Source organism: Cajanus cajan, chromosome 2 (genome assembly GCF_000230855.2).
Source record: "Cajanus cajan strain Asha chromosome 2, NIPB_CcT2T_4, whole genome shotgun sequence".
Taxonomy (NCBI): Eukaryota; Viridiplantae; Streptophyta; class Magnoliopsida; order Fabales; family Fabaceae; genus Cajanus; species Cajanus cajan.
In genome coordinates this window covers 60,226,611-60,251,994 of record NC_138518.1, presented here as the reverse complement: position 1 = coordinate 60,251,994, position 25,384 = coordinate 60,226,611, and the positions used below count along the sequence as shown (strand labels likewise).

The following is a 25,384-nucleotide window of genomic DNA, read 5'->3' as shown; positions in this document are numbered from 1 at the left end:
AGGAGAATCCATGATTTGCATAAGTTCAAAGTTCGCGTTGCATTAGACATGCCTTCAAAGAGTCGAACATGATTTCAACATGAGACCCTTTATCTTGTCACATTAGGTGCATAATTGGTGGTGTCAAACGTGAAGAGAGAGACTCATCTCGAGTTGAAATGACGTCCAATGTGGTTTGAATGGTGTCAAATGTGAGAGCATTAGGAAGTCTTTGACTTGGTGACACCGAACCTAGGTGGAATGGCACCCAACATGGCTAAACTATGACTCTTTGCCTAGACGATATTGGGCACCGATATGGTGATATTGAGCGTGATTCAAGCAAAAACTCCCTACTTGAAATGAGGCCAAGCATTGGACTTTGCCATGTCAAGCCTTAGGTCACAAGGGCCTTTACCTAATCCATATTGGGTATGGGTTGTGTGGCACGGGCATTGGCTAGACAGAGGATTTCTTACCTTGATGACGTTAGGTGTCAAGAGTGTGGCACCAAGCACTAGATGTTTATTAAAATTCTTTGTTGATTGTAGTATGAGCTGAGGGAAATAAGTAGATTTGAGTTATTTAATGCATATTTTAAGTTGCTAAACGTTGAATATTATATATATATATGCTAATATATGATGGTAATTAGATATGATGGATGGTTGAGAAACGAAAATAAATTTTGTATATTATGTGTTGGTGGTGTAATTGTATTAAATATGCTTTAAGCATGATATTCCTTTATATTTCTATTCATCCAAATAACACAACTTTTTACTTTACTTCTTGTTTATTTTTATCTTTATTCCTTTCTACGCATTTCTCTTCTTTATATTTCATTCCTAATTAGGGATGGCAAATAAACCCGTACCCGTGGGTAATACCCGAACCCGTCCCGACTTTGACGGGGAATACCCGCTTTGACCGGGTACGGGTACGGGTACAGGTAAAACCCGATTAAAAAAATCGGGTACGGGTACGGGGTCGGGTATATACTTACCCGCCCCATCCCCGTCCCCGTCCCCGTCCCCGTCCCCATCCCCGTCCCCGGTTAAATACCTGTCCCCGGTTTAATTTTTTTAAAAAAATTAACATTTTAAATATTGTTGTAAAATCTAAAGGCCACGAGCAAGCAAACACTTAGGTTAGGGTTTCAATTTTTCAAATCTGATTCACAGTCCAGTGTCTGACAAGCACTCTACTTTCTCCCTCCGAGCCACCGCACCAGCCACTCAGCCACGGAGCCACCGCACCAGCCACTCCAGCCTCTACTTTCTCCCTCCGAGCGGCTCCCTCACCACGACTGGTACGTCTCTCTCGCTCAATCTTCTTTCTTCCTTCCCTCGCAGCGGGGCTGGTATCCGTCGAGGTTGCACCGTCGATTGTCCCTCAATCATGTGGATCTTTTTTTTTCTTTCTTTCTCTATACTGCCTCCCACGATTTCTATGGTAAAAAAGTAATGTGGGATGGTTTTAATCAGATAGCAACAAAATAATAGCGTTTTCTTTTTTTAATATTTAAATTGGGTATAGTTATTAAACTAACTTTCCAAGTTGGTGATGGTTATCAAACATTGTAGCTACAATCATATCTGCTTTTACAGCAACCTCAAATAAAGGCCTATTTGGGTTTGGGATTACATTCAATTATTTTTCGTGAGGGTTTGAAATTTGAGAATATAATTTACAACCGTATAGAATTTGTATCTCAATCAGCTCAAACTATTTTTTTTTCCTTCTTTTTCTTTTTTGCTTTATTTGGTGGCTTGAATTTGAGGAGTGGTGGTGGACAGAGAAGGTGAGGAGGTAAAGATTGATGAATAGAGAGCAATTAGTTTTTTTTACTGAGGACTCGGGACTTTTTTTTTGCAGCTTCAACTTGGAGTGGATGAAAGCCATACCTTGGTGGTTCCTAAAGCCAAAGAATCTTCACAAGTCACAATTGAGGTGAGGTGCATTACTTTTTTTATATCCATGATATTTACAAATTACAACATTTTATATGCACTGCTCGATCAATTGAATTAGACTCGTGGATGAAATTTTCTCAATAATGCATCTCGCGCCAATTGAGTTTGACTCCCTTGGTTTGCTGATGTGCGTTGTTGCTGATTACGAATTTTGGATTTTGTTATTTTTTTACGAGTAAGAATACGGGTATACTCGATACTCGACGGGAATGGAGATGGGACAAAATTTACATACCCGACAGGTATGGGAACGAGGACAGGTATGAGTTTCAGTCGCGGAGACGGGGACGGGTATCATGAAACCCGTACTCGCCCCGCCCCGTTGTCATCCCTGTTCCTAATCCAAATATGTTATTCAAGCAAGAGATAAATTCTCTCACTTTTTTTATTTTATATTTCTATATCAATTCAAATAACACATATTTTTTATATTATATTATATTATATATATATATATATATATATATTATTTTCGTTACCAAAAAATATCAAACGTTACAAAAAAAAACATATATTTTTACCTTATTTCTCTTCTATTTTTATATTTTTTATTTCATTCTATGCATTTCTCTTCTCTATATTTAATTTATTATTTGGACGATGAACAAAGATTAACAAATTGTTTAATATATCATTTCGACGAGACAACTAAAAAAAAATAAAAATAAAAAGCAAAAATCACACTCAAAATTCAGAAGACTTTTAAATACAGTAATTGACTTTTAGTTTGAGAAAATAGTTCTTATTTTTATTTTCTGTTTTAAATTTGTTTAAAAAAGTTGACAAAACTCAATTCCTTTAATCAAAATCTTGGTTTCGAGTTTTACATATAAAAATAAATATGTAATTGAAAGAGATCCGATTAATGAAAGTGGCTAGTTAAATTTCTTTTTTGACAAAAATTAATTATAAAAAAAGATTAATCTATACTAATATATAAAGGGAATATCATTTTTAATAACTAATTTTGGTTTCTATTTTTACATGGACTATTTTATCCTTTGTTTATTTTTCAATAACTATTTTTTTATGGGTAATTTCTTATTTTTTTCTTTATTTATTTATTTTTTTTAATACAATACAGACACGGAGTGCCTTTTTTTTTGCTAGTCATTGATAACATGAATTCGTACCAATAACATACACGATTATAAAAAAAATGTACAAGTTAAAGAGTGAAAATAGGGAAAAGAAAAATAATATTTTTATCTTTTCTTATATAGAATTTTTATAATATAAAATAAAGTGTAAACAAAGTGATGTTTTTATAATTAATTAATAATGGAGACAAAAAAATATTGATATATGAATCGGTTTCTAAGTTTTTCGTACAGTGGGTAAATTTAGACTTCTTAACCAATTTGAAGTATTTTTTGAATTTTTGTACCTGTCTAAGGGCACACCCGTAACCTTTTAGTAGTTCTGAAGGCTGAACGAGAGCTCTGGATGGATGCTTCGAAGAGGGAAGATACCTATCTAAGGGCATACTCGTAATCTTCTGGTAGTTTTGAAGGCCGAACGAGAGCTCTGGATGGATGCTTCGAAGAGGGAGGTACCTGCAAAAGGCACTCCGACGCTTAAGTCAGGACAAACACGAATCTCGATAGTAATAAATGAACAGTGACATACCTCGTTTTACGTGACCTATTTATACTAGTCATAATGGACCCTGAGCGCGATGGGTCTCCTCTGACATTTACTAAGTAATACGATGCTAATCGGCTGATTATGTCTTAATCACGTGTTTGTTCTTGTTAATCATGATTGTTGTCTTAATCGTTATTTAGCCGTTCCGACCGCTGGCCGAGCCGAGGAATGTAAGACTGAAACTGTCCTTTCAAGTCTTGAGCCGAAGCCGTCATTAGGCCAGCTAGTTATGCTAACCTAGTCAAGTCTTAGATGTCTTGGGCGCAAGGTGCTTTATGGGTTCGGCCACCTCGGCTGCCGACGTGTCCAAGGGTCGTGACGTACCAACTGATGTAGAAGTCCTTGTACTTGGTCGTGACCGACACTACTGCATGAGAAGTACTTGGTTTCGGCCATCTCGATGGCCGAGAAAAAGAGTCACGTGCCCTTTCACGTGATCGATGAGATCATTCCGGTACAAGTTTAAAAAGTACATGTATTATTTATTAGTATAAAATCTTTACATTATTATAAATTTTATCATCATGTAGTTTATAAAATTCAAAATATCTCTTATATGTTCTTATAATAAAATACGAGAAAAATACAAATTTAAATGTGTAATTTACTATGATAGAATAACCCGATATCTTATAAAATGAGATTGTATTTTAAAAAATAAATTTTATTAATTGCAATTGAATAAAACTTGTAATAAAATTAAATTCGTAAATATATTTTTTTAATTTTATTATAATTTCATAAATTAATTTTTTATTAGGCTATTATTATGTTCTATATTTCAAAGCACACTCTTATCAATCCGACAAAATAACGTTATCAAACCAACACTTTAGCAAGACTTATCTTATTTCTCGTGTCTCTTTCACGCACCAACACTTTACTCAGACGTCTTTCTTTCTTTTCTTTTCTGGATAATGTTCCCAAATGTCTTTCTTGCAGTTAATAATATATATATATATAAATCTTTAAAATATCGTACCATCGATAGCCCCTGTTGAAGACATCACATGGCACCGTTTCCCATGATCACAAAATTACAAAATTTTAAACCTGAAATTCCAAACCAAATCGGAGAAATCAGAAAATCAAAAACACTAAAAATGTTAAACTTTTTTGAACTCTTTTTTTAAGGTAAAATTTCATTCGATAAATAGAGATTCTTTTAATTAAAAAACGCTAGTAAAAGAGCCTATAATACTATTAGTACATGTTAAAATATTTATGGCATAAGACCAAAACATAATGAAATATATAGAAAAAGAACTCAACCGCAAACTTGTCAAACAAATAGGCCATTAAGATTAACATCTCTTTTTCCTTACTAGACTTTTGATATAGTAATTTAGTTGTGTAATTCACTCATAAAAGAGAAAACTGAATTTTTTATAGAGATCTTGAACCCATGACCAAGATTTCTGCAAAACTTTTTGCCACAGTGATTCCACATGAAATGATCTTCCTTTGAATACAATAACATTTCTTGTTAACTAGATAGACCATAAGGTTGCCAACTAAATTACACACATAACCTTACTATCTCTATTCTCACTCCTCAATCCAAGATGATGCCACAAATGTGAAAGTATAGTCTAAGGGCATGGCCACCAAATGCCCCAACCAACAATAACAGTTCATCCATATCCGATAAACAACAAGTGTGAAACAGTTTCAAGCTTAGATTAGGCAAACAAGACCTAGCTCACCATTAGCAGCTTGAACATTTCTTTTAGCCAACTCTACCTTAGTTGGAATCCGATTTTGAACTACTCTCTAGGCAAAGACTGTGCTACCTTTGACGACACTTTCGCTTTCCAGATAACCTTAAAAAAGGTAGAATTTTATCCTTGACAATAATTGTGGGTTGACTTGTAGGCTTCTTTAACAGAGTAGTCCTCATCCTTGCCAAACATTCTTCCCCACTTCCAACCGTCTTTTACCTCTCGAATAGTTGGATCCCTACAAGCCATCTCATCAACCCTACCAACTTCCTTACTAAGTAAAGGACTCATCCACCCTAACTTCCATTCTCAAGTATTCTCGCGTCACACTCTAACCTATGAGATTAAGGCTTCCTTTTGACTTAAAAGGGAAAATAACCTAGGAAATAACACTCTTAGACTGTCTGGCCCCCCTGCCTCAACTCCCAGACTTGAAACTAAGTCATCCCCCACCATTGCCTTCATATTATCTTCAAACCAGATCCTTGTACCTTCTTCTGACATTACCTTCATAATATCTTTCCACCATTGTGACCCGTTTAATCCCACCACCGTAGATATATCTACTTCAAAGCTCTCCATATTTGGATTCAAGAATTTTCACCCACAGAGCATTGACACCATTTAGAACTTGTCCATTTTCCAAGAAGGGCTTTATTAAAGACATTAGTGTCTTTGATTCTCAAGCCACCTTGCTCTTTTGGTTTGCAAACCAATTCCCATTTGATCCAAGCTACTTTTTGAACTCTTTTAAGTAAATCCCGAAAAGTTGAATCAAATTTTAAATTGTAGAAATAATTTATTTTATGAATAAATTTTTCTAAATTTACACTATTCAATAATAACTCATATTTTATATTAAATTTTAACGAACACTAACCATTAAATTAAAAATTCTTATATATATATATATATATATATATATATATATATCAAGTTCACAAATCTAAAAACATAGAAAGTATTTGATACTTCATTTCATTAATTCAAATTGATAGATAATCATAAAAATATTTCATACATTGATTTGAGTCTATAAAACAAAATATCATGTGATTTTTGATTTTTTTAAAATTGTAGATTTAATCTATATCCTAATAACTTTTAATTCAACAGTTAGATCATTAAAATTTGATGTAAAATATGAGTTATTGAATGAAATAATTTACGAAAACTTATTCTTGAAATGAATTATTTTTTTTTATCTATACCTCTCATTCACTCTCTCTATAATTCTCTATTTATTTTATATATTATTTTTGACAATTTAATTTTTTTTTATAAAAATTACACAACAATAGAAGTTACAAAAGTCTTTTTATATAAAAGTTTTATCCTTAAAACTGTTATTGAATTACAATAATTATATATTATCCCATATGTGTGTATTTAAAAGAAGACATCCGATAACCACAATGTTCCTTTTTTTGCAATAGTATTAATAACTCAAATGATTTAACATATAATATCATTGAGATATATGGCGAGTATATTAGGGAAAAGTTTGACAACGTATGTTTGAGAACTCTGTCTTGAAAAAAAAAGTTGGTTGTTTAGAAAATTAGTTAGAAATTTATAAATAATATTTTAATAAAAATAAACTGTTTCATGAAGTTGAAATTTTAAAATTTGTTATTTTTTAACAGTTTCTTTTAAGTTAATTTACTATATAAAAATTCTTTTTAATTATATTTAAATGAAATCAAATATTTTAAAATCACTAATGAAAAATTTATTCAAATAAAATTTCATTTTGATTATTAATTAATTATTTATACAATTAATTAACTATTGAAATAAAAAATACACCGGTGTTTATTAATTTGGAGAATCTAATTAAATGTGGTGTGGCTTAGAATCGTCTTTGTGGCTTAGAATCGTCTTTTCTTTTTCTTTTTCTTTTTATAACATTACATAAATTTTTTGATAATCATACTTGTGAAAAAGCGAATTAAATACAAAATATTAACATATAAAAAAATTGATAATAGAATTCAGTTAATTAAGAATACATTTTCGAGTTGCTCTTGATATTTTATTAAAAATAAAAAATACAAAACATTATTTATAAACACTCTAATTCATAATTTAATTACACCAAGACAATAAGAAATATTATTTCCTCTCACTAAAGTTTTTCTTTCTTATACTTTTATTTCTTGTTAGAAAGAATAATTGTTATCTCTTGCCAATTTCATTTTTCTATTTATTCTCTTATTTTTCTATTCTTTCTCAATAAAACAAAAAATATTTCACTCATTTTTATTGAATTGTATATGATACTTTGACCAACAATCTCTCACTTAAAGGTTAATTTAAATATATCTCGACACTTCTATCAATGCAACAACATTCTCTAGTTTGTTATTATTATGGGAGACTAACTGAAGTTGAACATAATTTTAGTTTGTCAATAGTTATCACCTTTATTAGCATATATGTTGCATTCTTACTTCATTGGATTTTCTTCGATATTAGCACCATCTTTGAATAAAGACTTGATGAGATACAATCAAAGATCAATGTGTTTTGTTCTAGAATAAAATGTTAAATTCTTAGGCAAAACATTATTCTCCTAGTTGAATGCCAACTTTGTTTAACAATCTTTGAATTCATATCAAGTCTTCAATTACAACCTTATATTATTGCTACATATACTCAACCCTTTGTAGTGGAAAAAAAGTGATATATTGCATATGATACATCCAACCAATACTTGCAATTCCAATACTAAATATGTAATCGGTGGCACTTCTTCGATGATTGACTTCACCTCCAAAGTTTGCATTTACACACCCTTGAACTTTTGATTCTCCATTACCCAAGTATAAGCATTATCTCAAAATTCACTTAACTACTTCCCAACTAGTTTTATATAGATTTGGTATAATTTGTTAACAACTCTCACTATAAGACCATTATTTGGACTTGTACAAATCATCACATACATCAAATTTTTAATGGGTGATGCATGCAAAAATTTAGCCATGCACTTTCTTTATTCCTCCATTTGAAGTAATTGATCCTTTAATAAGTGACAATGACTAGCCAAAGGTGTGCTAATTGGCTTAACATTATTCATCTTAAATGTTTGCAAAACACAAGTTATGTATTGTACATGAGATAACTTCAAAATGTTTATTTATCATGGCTTGACTATCCACTTGCTTACCTTCACTACAAAAAAAAAAGTCAATTTAGCCACCGAAATTAGCGACCAATTTTTTTCCGTCGCTAATAGCGACATAATTAGCGACCGAATCTGATTTGGTTGCAAATTTTATTTAGCAACCAATTTAGCGACCGAATTTTTAGTGGCAAATAATCGGTCGCTAAAATTATAATTGTTGATTAAAACAGCGACGGAACGGTTTCGGTCGCTAAAAAAATAAAAATATTATTATTTATAATAATTTTAACAACCAAATTAAAATCGGTCGCTAAAATTATTATAAATAATAATATTTTTATTTTTTAGCGACCAAATTAAAATAGGTCCCTAAAAAAATAAAAATATTATTATTTATAATAATTTTAGCGACCAAATTATAATCGGTCGCTAAAAAATAAAATATTATTATTTAGAATAATTTTAGCGACCAAATTAAAATCGGTCGCTAAAAAAATAAAAACAAATTATTATTTATACTAATTTTAGCGACCAAATTCAAATCGGTCGCTAAAAAAATAAAAGTATTATTATTTATAATAATTTTAGCGACCAAATTAAAATCGGTCGCTAAAAAAATAAAAAATATTATTGTTTATAATAATTTTAGCGACCAAATTAAAATCGGTCGCTAAATGTAAATCTTTTAAAAATTTTAGAAATATATTTCTTTTAAATGAAAGCAAATATAAAAATATATAATATTATTTTTATAATGATAAAAACATTAATGATAAGAAATAAAAATTAATACCCTCCCAATAAAATTAATTTATTTTTTAAAATAATACAAATTATATAATTTAAAATAGATAATTAATATATCATGATGTATTAAAAAAATGAGAAACATAATGCTATAAATGAAAATTAAATAATAATCTTTTTAATTGAATCTTTTTTTAAAAAAATAGACTAATTTAAATAATAATTTATCTAGAAAATTTATTTATTTTTCTCTTGAGAAATTTATTTCTCTTTTACCATGCTTAATATTTTATTACATTATTAGATAATATGAAAATACATAATTTATTGTGTTTTCCAATTTTGTTAAGATAAATAAACTGCTTTTCAAATATATCTTATTTTATTTTCATTATTATTTTTAAAATTGACTTAAACATCTAGTTCAATTGATACAAACACGTTAGTTCCATTAAATTAAAAATAATTGGCTTATATAAGGATTAATAAAATTTATCAAACAAATATAAAATTGATAAAATATAATTAATGTTCCATTAGTTTAATAAATAAAAATTATAAAATAAATTATATATATAAATATATACACCAATAACACATGAGATCAATTATTGAAAATACGTTATACTATCTATCTTCGATTATGCTCGTACTACTTTGGGTAGATATCGCTTATTTGAGGAGACATGATTCTATTATTATATATGAATATGATCCCACTATGGAAAACTGATTCAACAACAACCATATTTTGAAATATTTTTATTTTTTTTAATGATATATTAAATTTTAATATAAAAATATTTATTTAAAATATATCTAATTATACATATATATTTTAAAATTATATTAATTAGATATGTATATAATAGTTTATCTTAAAAATCAATTCATTTAGATATTATAAAATATTTTATTTTAAACATCAATTAAATAATACCTTGCTACTTATAATTTATTTAAATATTTATAAATGAATATTACATTAACTCCATTGATTATTTTAATCCTTGTCTTTAATTTTATTATATATAAAAATTATTTACCTAATATATTTTGAAATTATTTTCATGAATCTTGTTTTATTTCAATTGATATTTTAAAAGTTAGGCTTAATTATTCGATTCAATTGATATAATCGTGCTAGTTTCATTGTTTAAAAGCAATTGACTTATACAAAAATTAGTAAGAATTTGTGAAACAATTATAAAATGAAATATTTTTTTAGTAATTTAAAAAAATTATGATCCTTTGATTTTAATTTACTTATAGATGTTCATAGTATTTAACTTATGATATATACACTTCCTTTTTATTACAATTACACCTACTTTGTTTAAAAAGGCTAAAATTGCTGATAATAGAGCTTGAATCCATACAAATACTTACGTGGAGAAAATCTTAAGTCTTCCCCCTTAACTAATTGGGCAAACCACCCGCTGGTTCTTTTTGATCAGTTTTTTCTCTATCAAATAGAATACGTGACTGTTTAACCGAAGTTTTTTTTTATTCGCACATTTATTTTAAAGTTTCATGTTGAAATAAAATTCCAACACAAATTAACATATTTTATAACTAATATCTGGTTTTAAACTTGATATGAAAATATTATGATATAACTTGATAAGATTTTAAATTAGTATTTTATTAATGATTGATAATTAAAAAATAAAACAAGGATAAATACATTTTTTGAATTTTATATCTTAGATTTAAGATGAATAAATATATTAAGTTAATTAATAATTTATTTAAAATGTTCAAATTTAATTTATAAAAATAATATTTTAAAAGAAAAGTGTTATAATAACACAGGTGTAACTTTTACTAAGTATTACATCGCTCAATAACTTTATATTAAATGTGAATTTTATAAATTCAATCGTTAGATTGAAAGTTTTTTACTCTTAGATCATATATACAAAATTTTACATGAATTCAAGATGATTTGATACTTCATTCTTGTAAAATAAATTTGACGTAACATATACATTTCAAAATATATTAAAATATGAGCACTTTGATTACCTTCAAGTTGTTGTTCAATTTTAACAAAACTTGAAATAAACATATAAAGTGATATGAACTTTCAATTTAACGGTTGGATTTACAAAATTCACATTTAATATAAAGTTATTGAACAATGTAATAGTTAGTAAAAGTTATATCAGTGTTTTTATAACCCTTCTCATTTTAAAATATAAAAATTATTATTTAAAATTTTAAATTTATAATAGATAATTTAAATTGTATCATTATATTAATTTTAAATAGAAATAAGTAGATTGTTAATTATAAAAGTAAGTATATATAAATAAAGATTAATTAAATATAATATAATAATTATTATTAGTAATATAATTATTAAATATATTATTATATTTTTATAACGGTTCGGATACACTGAAATGAGAGGGATCCAAAGATAGTATAAGTATGAGATTGTATAGTTGAGGATGACTTAAATGAATTAATTTGTACTACCTATACTGACAATATACATATGCCTTTCTGTATCTTATCTCATAAGAACTCTACAGTTAAGCGTGCTTGACTTGGAGTAATATAGGGATGGGTGACCTTCTGGGAATTTTCCCAAAAATTGTGTAATTAAGGACAAAACATGCTGAAAAGTGAAGTACTGTGAAATAGAATCCTTGAGAAGCCAAATATGAGTATTTCGTAGTGACCGAATTTGCAACGTCTATAAAATTTAATAAAATAAAAAATAAATCTTTAGCGACCGATTTAGCGACCGATTTATTCGGTCACTATTTGGTCCCCATACACTTCAGCGACCAAAATCATTGCAACCATTTTGCGACCAAATTTTCAATCGCTAAATAGCGACCAAAATTTTCGGTCGCTAAACCAAAATTTTCGGTCGCTAAATAGCAACCGAAAATTTTTTGTCGCTATATAGCTTTGCGACTAGGGTTTTTGCGACTACTTAAATTCGGTCGCTAATTCGGTCGCTAAGGCAAATAGCGACCGATTTTAGCAATTTAGCGACCGATTTTGGTGGTCGCTAAATCCAATTTTTTTTGTAGTGCTTGTGCAAGTGCTTTGGACGTCCAAGATATGTGGGGACCACATGTCCCCTTATCCATCCAAGTAACTCAACATGTCACATGATCTTATCTAATCTCACTAAACACATGTGTCACATGATAAGCTCCTAAAGACATCTCCAATGGAAGCAACTCATTTGAGTTGTTTCATGCATTGAAAAATTAAAAAAAAGTGGTCCCAGTGTGCAATGTCAGTATTAAGCAACTCAAACACAAATTTACTCCAATGGTAAACTTTAAGAAATTCAACTTTTAGAATTTTTTTCTAATCATTTATGAACCAATTTTAAATTTTTATTAAAAAGGATAATTGCACTACAATGAAAGAAAATAAATTAAGAGAAAAAATACACAACAAGTAGATATTAAAAATAAAATAAAGCAATAGTAAATACATAGACATTATACAAAATTAATTTTCATCATTATTATTTTCGAAATATTCCCAAATATGTTCAATAAGATTTTCTTGAAATCTGGTAAGGAACGGTTGCTTGAGAAAACAACTCTCTCTCTTCTTCAAGTCATGTTGCTACGTCAGAGTCCTCCAATAGCAAGAAACCGGGACTTGAGTTGTTTCATGGGACAAACAACTCCCATTGGAGTTGCTCTAATGGTTCTAGATCTAGGATGGTAACATGAGTCACACTTTCCTTGCTTGTACACATGGAAAACTCTCATTGACCATTCTAGATCTAAGAAAGTAAAATTTGAGCTTATGTTGGTTGAATGTCTCTTAATTAGGTTAGGATAGTTTGAGTTCAAGTTAACTAAACTAAGATTATTTTTAACCTAGATTAGCTTAACTTGCACTACAAGCTACCAACTCCTATATATATATATATATATGATCTCCCTTGTATTCTGATCATTTTGAGATTTATATGAGTAGAGTTCATATTTCTTTCCATTTCCAAAAGACCTTATAAGTTATAAATTACCTAAAAACTTAAAAAGTATAAGCTAAGAGTTGAAAAGCTAGCTTGAAACTTACAACTTATTTGATAAAATTACAAGTATTTAATAAGCTTAGCTGATAAATGGAAAATGACATATTTATATTTATTTGATAATAACTTTACACACACATTTCAATATTTAAATTTATTTATAATATTTTATCATCTTAAAATTAATTAAGGACAGTAGTTTTTAAATTTTAAATTATATAAGAATGGTGAAAAATTGATGATTTTACGTAATCTTTAAGTTTGGCATTTTGTAAGTTTTGAAAGTAAAATATAGTCATAGTTGTATTATTATTTATTTTTCTCAATAAAATAAATAATTTAATTAAGTTATAATGAGAGTGAGAAAATGATATGATAAATAAAAATTTATAATTCTAAATTAAAAGATGTAAAAAAATTATTTTAAATAAATAATAAAGCTAAAAAATAAAATTTAAAAATTATTTCAATTAATTTATGAAAATAAGTTATAAACTCTTAAAATAAACATTCACATAAAAAAATTATTTCGATCAAATTAATTTATATGTTAATCAAAAGAACTTATAAATTTAACATATGTCTTACTAAATCCTTTCTTATTCAAACATGTCCTTAGTATTTATATCGCGGTAGCAAAATTATGATATTAATGAAAAAATTTATTTACTAAAAATCATAGTATTGAAAATGACGATATAATTGTTGTGCCTGAAACTTGTAAAAATATCATGTGATAAGACAAATGATATGAAGAAAGACAATACATAAATTTCATATTTTACTACTTAATAAATTATGGGACTTAACTTTTTATCTCAAGTGCAAAAGCACTCATTATCATTGTTGTTATATCAAAATATCATTTTTACCTTTATTATTATCGTCCAATACTATTAGCATTCATTACTATTATTGTCAACCACTATTGTTACTATTATTATTACCCTTCTCTTATTATCATTATCTTTATTAGTGCTATTGTTATTGTTCTTGTCATCATTCCAATTACCATCATTCATCATCCTCTATTAAGTTAATAATAATTTATTATTATAGTTAATATTAAAAAACTATTATAATAAATTCAATATTATTTTATTTGTGTTGATTACTTTTCATCAAATAATATAGAGAATAAAATAGTACTTCCTCCTTTTTTTAATAGTTGTTTAAGGTTTTTGTACGGGACTTAAGGAAATGATTGATATTTTAGTTTTCAAAAATATTTATTACTTACTTTCCTATTATAACCTTTATTTTTTCTTTTTATTTTTTTGCATTCAAGTCTTGAGACCGTTGATTTGTGTACACTTATTATTGTTATGCACCTTTTGAGAAGTCCATGAATTAATGCATTGATTATTAGAATACACATGTAAGCTGTAACATACTCCATTTAATCTCGCTTATCCATGAATTAATGCATTGATTATTAGAATACACATGTGAACAGTAACCTACTCCATTTAATCACACCTTTAACTAAATTATGTCTTTTGGTATCCTAATTCTTGAATGAATACTGTGGAAAGAAAAAAAAAATTCATGGATAAATAGTATTGTCTCTATCAAGATTATTGGTCAAAAATTTGCTTACCCCCAAAAGATTACTATATTCCCTCCAAAAGATTTGTAATAACTTCACTATATATGTATATATATATATATACATATATATATCATTTTAAGCTCAAGAAAATTACATCTCCACTAACATGGATTGAAATAAAATTGCAGATTTGAATATTGAATTCACACAATTAGAAATGAATAGTGAAGATGGTCAACAAAATTGTGCAAGAGAAATTCTCCCTTTTTTTATTTTTTTATATTTCGTTGAAAAAATATTACTCTAATAAATACAACAATAACTTCACATAGGTGGTTAGGATAAAAAATAGATAAACATTAAAAATAAATAGATATATTATTCAATAAACATACATTAGTTATAAAAAATAAAATAAAAAAATTAATAAATCATTAATTTTAATAAAATAAAAATAAAAAAAATGATAAAATACTTACAAAAACGACTATTAAAAAAAACGAAGAGAGTATTATTCAATGATTTAAACAATTATTACTTAATGATGCGCATCAAAAGCAACCATTAATTCCATTAAATTCTTTGTAGTTTGATATCCATAATAACTAATCATCATTCCCAACCTTCTATCTTTTGCATTAAATTGGTCTTTTGATATATATATATGTAAGTAACGATCACAAAATTTTTGTTTTAATATTAATCAATGTGTCTCTTAACTAACTTTATATTTTGAAAACTAAATTGATCTCCCAATTTTTTTTATAAGATAGATCTAATGTCCGCCTACCATAAATGACGAAGAAGACATCCAACTTCCATAGTAATGGTCTGAAAATAACATCACCGACAACTTGCATCGTGATTTAATGTAAACTTCAATTATATGATGCAAGTGGGGCTGTCATGTGTGGAAGGAAGATAGAAGATGACACGTGTTGATGTTGTGATAAAAAGATTATAACACGCATGCAATGTAGGTCTTTCAAACTAGCCCATAAAATGTTTGTTCCTTTTCTATTTCAAACGAATGTATTTGACCATTTTGGTCACGTCGTATTGCAACTTGCTCCATTTAATATATTTTATTAGGCCTTTTTCGTTGAACACTCAAGTGTGTTGATATATATGATTATGGGGGTGTTCTTTTAATTTAAAAAGAGTGGCATAGTGAGGATTGATTAAAAAATATTCATGAAGGGCGAAAATTCATTGGCAAATGTAAACATACATGATACATATATATGTTTTATAGGACATCAATGCTTTTATTATATGAATGTATATCGAAGTCTTACTATGAAGTTATTCCGTCGATATGACAAATGAAGAGAATGGAATTATTGATATTGGATGGTTGATTGATAAAGCTAGCGTAACCTCCCAACATCACGATCATTTTCAATTCTTGGCTTGTTTGTAGAATTTAATTTATCTCTATAAAATATTGTTAGGTATTAGTTTTCATCTTGATTTGATTGTTGATTTTGATCGTATCTTGGACTATACAAAGTTAAAGCCGTTATTCCAACTCAAATTAAACATATCATTAGTTTATATTTTGCTGCTGTTTGGATTGGACGTAATTTCTCATATTCAAATTGACCTTAGTTTTGGTAATATCTTTTTTTTAAAATATTTATTTTAACATGTAGACTCAATGATGTAACCCTGCTGACGTAATTTTTTATTATTATTATTTTATAACTGTTTTTTTTTTAAATTTAAAGAATATGTAATTTTTTTTACTATCATGTCAGTTCTACTTAAGTTTATAGGAAAACTACATAAACCTAAACCGATCTAATTGCTTGCAGTGAAAGTATAATGGATCACTACCAAAAAAGAAAAAAAAATCCTGTAGTGATGTATATAAATTATTATTATAAGTTAAAAATTTGTAAGTAATTATTTATTTTAATTTTATTTATGAAAGATTTATCGATTTATTATGTAAATTATCTAATAACGACAGTTACCATGTCTATAAGAACAAAATATTTATAAATATATGTCGCTTTTCTTATAATGAATCATAATTAAAGTGGTTTTAAAAAGTCCGGTTAGATTTATTCTACTCAATAATTTATATTTTACATCAAATTTTAACGATTTAATTATTAAATTAAAATTTTTTAATGTATAAATCAAGTCTATAAATTTAAAAATTTTAAAAATATTTGACATTATATTTAATTAATTTAAATTGAAGAATAATTATAAAAATATTTTATCGATTGATTTGAATTAATGAATACAGAATGTAAAATAATTTTAAAATTTTTTAAAACATTGCAGACTATGCATTAAGAAAATTTAATTCAACGATTTAATCATTGAAATTTGATATAAAATAAGTTATTGAGTATAGTAAGTTTAGGTAAATTCATCTTTAGAATAAGTAGATCCCTCCTCTCATATATATATATATATATATATATATATATATATATATATATATATATATATATATATATATATATTACGAGAAGGGATCCATATAGATTAAGTTTGCAATATTTTTAAAAACTTTGAAAATCATTCGATGTTTCATTTCATTAATTCAAATTAATGTCTAAAGTGTTTTTGTAATTATTCATCATTTGAATTAATAAAACGCAGTATCAAATAATTTTTTTATCTTTTTTAAAATTTACAAATTTGATCTATGCATTGAGAAATTTTAACTTCACGGTTAGATCATTAAAATGTTATGTAAAATATCAATTATTGAGTAAAATAAGTTTAATGAGAATAAATCTAAACCCTAAATTGTAAAATTAAATTTACTCTTAGAATAAGTGCACTCATACATATAAAAGTAAAATACACCATGTTTACACGGCAAATTTTTCATACACTGCACAAATATTTTTAAACTTTTTTTTTTCTATATAAAAACCCTAAGGAGCATATTGTATAGTTAATTTAAATCCAAATAAAATTAAATAAATTAAAATTTCACCCGTATAATAATATTTAAATTATATTATATAATAATAAATTAAAAAGATTGTTGGTGTGATTATGAAATGTGACTTTTTTAAATCCAAATAAGACTTAATGAATGATAGAATTATGAAGTAAATTATTAATTTACTTATATATTATATACTTTTAGAAGGTAAATACTTGCTCAATGAAAATAGGTTCATATTTAAAGATTTATTTTCAAAATTTAATAGAGATGAATGCGAATACGAGTATTATTATATATATCCTACTTCATTCCCATATATACTAATTATGGATAATTTTTACGGGTACTCAATAAATATATTAGAATTTGATCTTTTTTCTCTTTTTGTAAAGAAATATGTTTAAGAATGAATTATTATACTTTTATTCATCGGTTCTAAATATATAGTAAAAATATATTCAATTATATAAATACTAACTTTATCCTAATATTAACATAAATTAATAATATCTTATAACTAAATGATAAAAATAATATTCTTATTTTTATCTAAATAATACATATCTAAAAAAATTTAAAACATTACAAAATTCTTAAAAGTTAAATTATATATTTTTTGAATTAAAAATATTTAGACATATTTTAAAAAATTTGCAATCGTAAGAATGATGTCTCGATTCCATGTATCTTGATGAAGTTTTATCAGAATAGTCTAAAACAATTTTTGGTTGAAACAAGTTTCAGTAGAGATTTCGTGTTAACACAGAATGGAGGGAGTAGTAATGTACCATTCTGCATTAAGTTATTTATTGAAAATATACATTAAATTTGATATTTTCAATTCAGAGATTGTCAATTAATAATATATATGCATTGTATATATTTATAAAAAAAAACAAACTTTTGTTTTTACTGTTTTGATCATTGTTAGATAACATTAAGGTACAGACTTTAGAATAGATTTTGGAATTCAAACAAAACATTGAATTGTTAATATGTTTGTGTAACTTTGTTGATGCTTTTTAATTAGTTTGTAGGAGAGATATACAATTCTAAGTTTTATGACTTACTTATTCATTTTCAATTTTAACCATAGTTTTAAAAATCGGACCCATCATCAAATTGGTTAGGATACTGAGTTAGTAGATCAAAGGTTGAATCGGTGAGTTACTAATTGAATCACATGATTTAATTTTTATTAATTAATCTAAAAATTATTTATTTTAAATATATTTTACTTATAAATTTCAATAAATTCATATCTTATCTTAAATTTTAATTTTCATCTTATTTCTTTTTTATTTTTGAAACGAATCAAATGCATAACTGATCCAACTTAAAATTTGAATCGACTAGATGACCAATTCTCACTTCAACTAATCCGACCGGCCGGTCTGATAAAATATTGCTTTTAACACGAGGGTCTTAATTAAACTTTTACTAATCATACTATAAAAAAGTGTTTTGGTCTTAGTGTCGCGATTCGTGGGTCAATTTTATACTAAAAATTTAAAGGATGCTTAAAAAAAAGAGAGAAAATTAATGGCAAGAAAAACGTGCATATAATAATATAATACAACTTGGTTATACCTTTTCTGTGTCTAGTAACTATTGAAGAAAATAAGAAACGTGTATAAACTTCTAAAATTCTCAACCTGCTGTGTGAATTAAATTGTAATAAAAAATTAATATTATTTTTACATACTTTTACATTAAGTTGTAAATGTTTAAATGATTAGTAAATACATTTCATATTTTCTTTCTCCTTTTAGCTATGGAAAAAATAAGTAATAAAAGTAAAAGAAAAAAAGAAAGAAAAACTTGAACACAAACACACTGTTCCTATACAGCACGTTAGTTAGATGGTGACTTCCATCATTTGGTTCAATTATATTTAGAGAAAAACACATTGATTTTCCGTAAGGTTTGTCTTGATTTGCGGCTTGTACCCTAATTTTGAGAATTATTCTACCTGCCCCAGTGTATTTATTACACTCTTATATGGTCACCTACTACATGTAATTAACATTTATATTAATATACAAAAGAGAATACTTTATTTCGTAATTATTTTTTGTATTTATAATTTATAGATAACTATATCTTTATTTATTGAAAATGACAAACTCTTATAAGTTTTTCCTTTAAATAATGATAAGTAGCATTAAAACTATTAAAAATATGTGATTTATAATAAGTTTAAGTAAAAGAAAGAAAAAGTATTTAAAAAAGGGGAATAGAGAAATTGTGGTTACCGATCTTAGTATGAAGGGTAAAACAACTGCATACCAGTAAAAATTATAAATAGAGATTTCTAGATGTAGGGATGGGAACCGGATCAAACGGCTACAGATTTCGATATTCTCATTTCTGGTTTTTGTATTTCGATATTCTCATTTCTGATTTTTCTATCTTATTCTTGTTTTCATTCTCATTTTTCATTCTCATTTGCAATCTCATTAAATATACTCCTAATTGTCTCATATTTGTTTAAAATTTAATCAAATAGTTTTTTTTTAAAAATAAAATAATTTTTTTAGTAATAAATTATAATTACAAAATTACATTAATTAAATTTTATTTAAAATAAAATAAAAATTATGTAAGTCAAATAAATTTTAAAAAAAATAACTTAAATTTTTATAAATTTAAAATGAATACAAGTATAGATAATATATATATATATATATATATATATATTTATTTATTTTCATCATCATACTCAATTCAATAAATCAAGTATTATTTGTATTCGATTAAATCAAGAATTCTTCATCAAAATTGAGACGAATTCAAATAATTTATACGAATACAAATTTACTTATTGTTCTTGTATAGATGTATAAAATGTTTTTATATTATTATTTTTTTTATATATAAATATAATTTACATAATATTTCTAAACTAATAACTACGAACTAATTATAGTATCTGCTAGCAAAATTTTATTTAGATATTGATAAATTTATAAAATTTTATAATAAAGTCCAACTAACTATAATAATTTAATCAAATCTCTTAGTCATTGATTGTAAGAGTGTTCTACTAAACACATAGGATCGACCTAGTAAATTTAGCATTGCTAAAATAATCTTCAACTCTGAGTATATAAAATGACTGGCATATCCTTCTTCCAACTCCACACCAACCTCCCTAAAAATCACCACAAGCAGGTAACCATCTATTCCATCACTTAGATCTCCACATGGCCTCCCAACAGTACATAAACTTATCACCACCTTCCTCTGTTGACCAAGCCATCACAATTTGAACACAGCCCTGGTTCATTTTTTCATTTTTAACACAAAGGGTATAAGAGACATGTCTTGCAAATAAGGAGTGTCATTTCGTGTAGGCCAGCAAACATAAAGGTACTAATTAAGTGTAATTAAGGCAAACTTGAGGAGAAGTCGTCACAATTTATCCTTTTCTTGATGACAGTTATACATGTATAACATATGATTCTATTGCATTTTTAAACCACTCACCTCTTAAGTTCTTAACTCTATCTCCAATTCCTTCTTATTCCACTGTCCCCTCCTCTCAAAACTTATTTCCACATGGGAGAAACTCAAGAAGTGCAACCCTCCCCTGAAACTTGTTTAACCATCCACTTGGGAGAAACACAAGAAGTGCAACTCAGCAAAATTGGTTAGTCAATTTTTCATCTTCCATGTTTAGAAATAAAAGGTTTAAATCTGTTAGAAGACACAAAATTATGAGCAAAAAGTTTATGTCTACATGTCTTTTCCAACAGTTGCATAAAGAAGTTTGTTATTATAGCTGTGGTTATAGGCTAGTAAGAAATCTTTCAATTTCAATGTATGCAGAATATACATATGACCAACTGTTATGTAATTTTTATGAATATAATGAAAAAAAAAACACCTGGTCCTAGTTTCGGTGGTTACTATCCTAGCATGTTGAATTAGACATAACAATGGTGCCAGCAGACTCCAGACAAAATACAGCTAGCAAGAAACAAAATCATTGAACGTGAAAATCTATGCCACCACAGTATAGTTGCTTCTATATGATTACTGATATAAGAGGTGAAGCCACCTAGGCTAGCTCAGGTGGCATGGATGATGGAATATTTCATGTGGAGTTCTAGTTTCTGAGCTGTATCAATATAATATTCCCAATAGAAACAAAATTAAGGAATAACAACTTCTATTGTTTGGTGAGGCTTTTAGTTTTGATTATACTAAAAAATTAGGATCTGTTGATTTTGTCTTTTTTATTTTCTGTTTTTATAGATAGTTACTATACTTTTATTTTTTCCTTGTTTTTCTTCTTTTCAAATATTTATACAAGAAATGGTAAACCAACTTATTTTTTTTTACCCCAAATCTTTCAGAACAGGGAAAAAGTGATGATTTTGTAATTGTTCAAGACAGAAAACAAAAACAAAAACGTTTTCCACTAATAAAGAGACTCTTACCTTCAGGATAGAGATGGATGACTTCCAATTCTATCATTTTATCTCTAGTTTACCATTATGAGAAACTCAAGACATTTCTTGTGACATTTGAACTGGTCAAGCATCAAACACTAGCACCATGATATTTCTCTTTAAACAAGAATAATAGAAGTCAGTTCACGTATCAAATGAAAACTTAACTCTGCTTCATAGGAAGTGAGTTGTCTTTGAAACAAATCAGAAGTGTATATTACAGCTTTGTCCAATCAATGACATTATCTAAGTTAATATAATGGTCATTTGGTTTGTTTTTGTAGAAGCTAATGGAACTGGAGAAACAAATTCCTTGGAGGATAATAGTTTTGGTGGTCAAATGAATGAGTCAACAATGAGTAAGAAAAAAAGATATTACCGTTGGCTCAGAATAACCATCCATTCAGTACTCATGTTAATGTGTGGATCAGCGGCAACACTCCTTGGAAGATTGTACTATGACAAAGGAGGAAAGAGCAAATGGATAGGAACACTTGTTCAACTTGCTGGCTTTCCTATACTGCTTCCTTTTTACTTCATTTCAGCATCCAAAAATGTCACCACAAATAGCATTCATCCAAATCAGCCATCGGCTTCAATGCTAGCATTTATCTATGTCTCCATTGGCCTACTTGTGGCATTAGATTGCTATTTATATTCAGTTGGGCTATGGTACCTCCCTGTGTCAACCTTTTCACTCATTTGCTCATCTCAGTTGGCTTTCAATGCTTTCTTCTCATACTTCCTCAACTCACACAAGTTCACACCTTACATAATCAACTCCCTAGTCCTTCTCACCATTTCCTCCACCCTCCTTGTGTTCCAAAATGAGTCATCAGATTCCACACAAGTCTCCAAGAAAAAGTTTCTGATTGGATTCATATGCACAGTTGGTGCATCTGCAGGGTATGGACTCTGGCTTTCCCTCACACAGCTTGTGTTCAATAAGGTTATGAAAAGGGAAACATTCAAAGTGGTGATGGATATGATCATATACACAAGCCTTGTATCTACCATTGCCACTATAGTGGGACTTTTTGCTAGTGGAGAGTGGAGTGGTTTGAAGAATGAAATGGAGGGGTATGAAATGGGAAAGGCTTCTTATTTTCTGAACCTCACTTTCACAGCCATACTTTGGCAACTCTTCACTGTCGGTTGTATAGGGCTTATTCTTGAGGTTTCTTCACTCTTCTCTAATGCCATAAGCGTTTTGGGAGTGCCTGTTGTTCCAATGTTAGCAGTGGTATTCTTTCATGACAAAATGAATGGTGTTAAAGTTATGTCTATGGTGCTAGCCATTTGGGGGATTATATCATATGTTTATCAACAGTACCTGAATGATACCAAATCCGAAAACAGAAATATTGTTGTTCCAAAAGCTTCTTCACCCATAGAAGAGGCTCATAGATGAATCGGGTAGGCTTTTAAGTCATCAATTTGAGACTTAGTAACACGTTATGTCTGTTTTTATTACAACACTTTTACACGTGTCAAGATAAATCATAGCTTATGTTTATGTCATACATTACCATTTGAATTTTTTGCATCAATCTTATTTGTCTGTTTATATTTATGTTTGCTATAAGTGGTGAAATATTAATTAAGTTTAATTCTCAACCGTTGTATATTTAACTAGATACGGACCCACTAGTTTGTGCTAAAAGCAAAACTGTTTAATAATTTTTTTATCCAATGATACCAAAAGATTTACAACAACTTACAACTTGCCCACACTGAGTTAGACCTCTTAATAATTTTTTTTAACGAAATTTTCATTCTGCAGAAATTGTAAGCAATTGTAATTTAAAAATGTCCATTCCTTATTCTAGCCCAATAAGATCTCTCTGGACTCTGGTCCAAGAAGCAGAAGAACCATGAAATATAAAAATCATAGACAGGGAAGAAGAAAATAAGAGAACAGAGCAATTTCTTTTTTGTTGCATAACCATACTCTTCATGATTTTCATTTATATATATTTTACCCTAAACAAATTCTACAAGGATCACTTTAAAAAAATAATAATTTCAGAAGATCACAATAAAAAAAAGCAGTATATTATAAGGACAAAAACATATTAAACCTAAATGATATTTTGTATGTAGTACTGTTATGTACCTTTAAAATTATTCAAGCTTTAATCATAAAACAAAAACACAAATTTCGTTGTATGTTCAAACTCATATATTTCATCTTATGAGTAAAAATAAATAAAATATTAATTAGTCATACACCAATGTAAAGCATGTGATTATATACAAATTAAATTAAACAAATTATGAAATAATAATTTAGTATTTATTTTTGTTCTTGATAAGCAAAGGTAAAATTAAAGGGATGTACAAGGGTAGTCCAACCTATTTACACAGTTAAGCCAACCAGCTCTTATATCGAAAGAGTATTCTACATGCGATAAGCCGATAACCAATAATAAGATGAACTTTATATATTGCTATAAAAATATGTTAAATGATTTTGTAACTTACAATTAGACATGACAATGGGGCGAGTACGAGTTTCATGATACTCGTCCTTGTTCCTACAGTTCAAACTCATCTCATCCTCGATACTTGATGAGTATGTAATTTTTGTTTCATTCCGTTCTCATCGGATATTGAGTATATGGGTATCTGTAAAAAATTAATTAATTTTTTTCAAAAAAGTACACAATATTTTTAGCTTATTTTTCTTTTATATTACAATGATAATTAGATTGTTTATCTATCCCGTATTTTAATTTAAAAATTTCTTAATAATTAAACAATCACAAATGTTTCACAATCAAATCGAAGACGGATATTAAACTAGAAAGAGGGATGAGGACGAGGTCGGGACTGTGAGACCCCGTGCGGAAAACTCTTTTTGCTCTCAACCTTCACTCTTTTCTTCTCACTCCATCTTCCTTTCTCTTTTTCCCCAATATTCTCTACTCACTTGGCTGATTTGTTGAATTCGTTTCTTTGGGATTTGAAGGTGCTGATCCAGAGTAGACCAAGGCTAGCAAATTTTTGGAGTTCTCTCTCTCTTGTTCTTCCGTGATCGTTCAAGCTCTCTTTCTCCAATTTCTGGATTCAAGGTAAGGGAAGCTAGTCCTTGGGGTTTTGTGTGGTTGAAAATGAGTTATATGAACTCTTGTGGCTGATGATGAGTGATTATAATTGCTGTGTTGCTGGAAACTTGGGGTTTCTTGGAGTGTTGAGGGTTTAAGTCAAAAACTTGGATTTTTGCTTGATTTG

The 25,384-nt window shown here is 27.8% G+C and overlaps 1 protein-coding gene across 1 annotated transcript; it reads left to right on the top strand.

The window, feature by feature from the left end:
* Nucleotides 1-20,838: 20,838 nt before the first annotated feature.
* On the top strand, nucleotides 20,839-23,700 carry LOC109819101 (purine permease 21). Its single transcript, XM_020384694.3, has 2 exons — nucleotides 20,839-21,345; nucleotides 22,435-23,700. Exons 1-2 carry the CDS (start codon nucleotides 21,255-21,257, stop codon nucleotides 23,559-23,561), a joined length of 1,218 nt encoding a protein of 405 aa, XP_020240283.1. The 5' UTR covers nucleotides 20,839-21,254; the 3' UTR covers nucleotides 23,562-23,700.
* The last annotated feature ends 1,684 nt before the right edge of the window (nucleotides 23,701-25,384 follow it).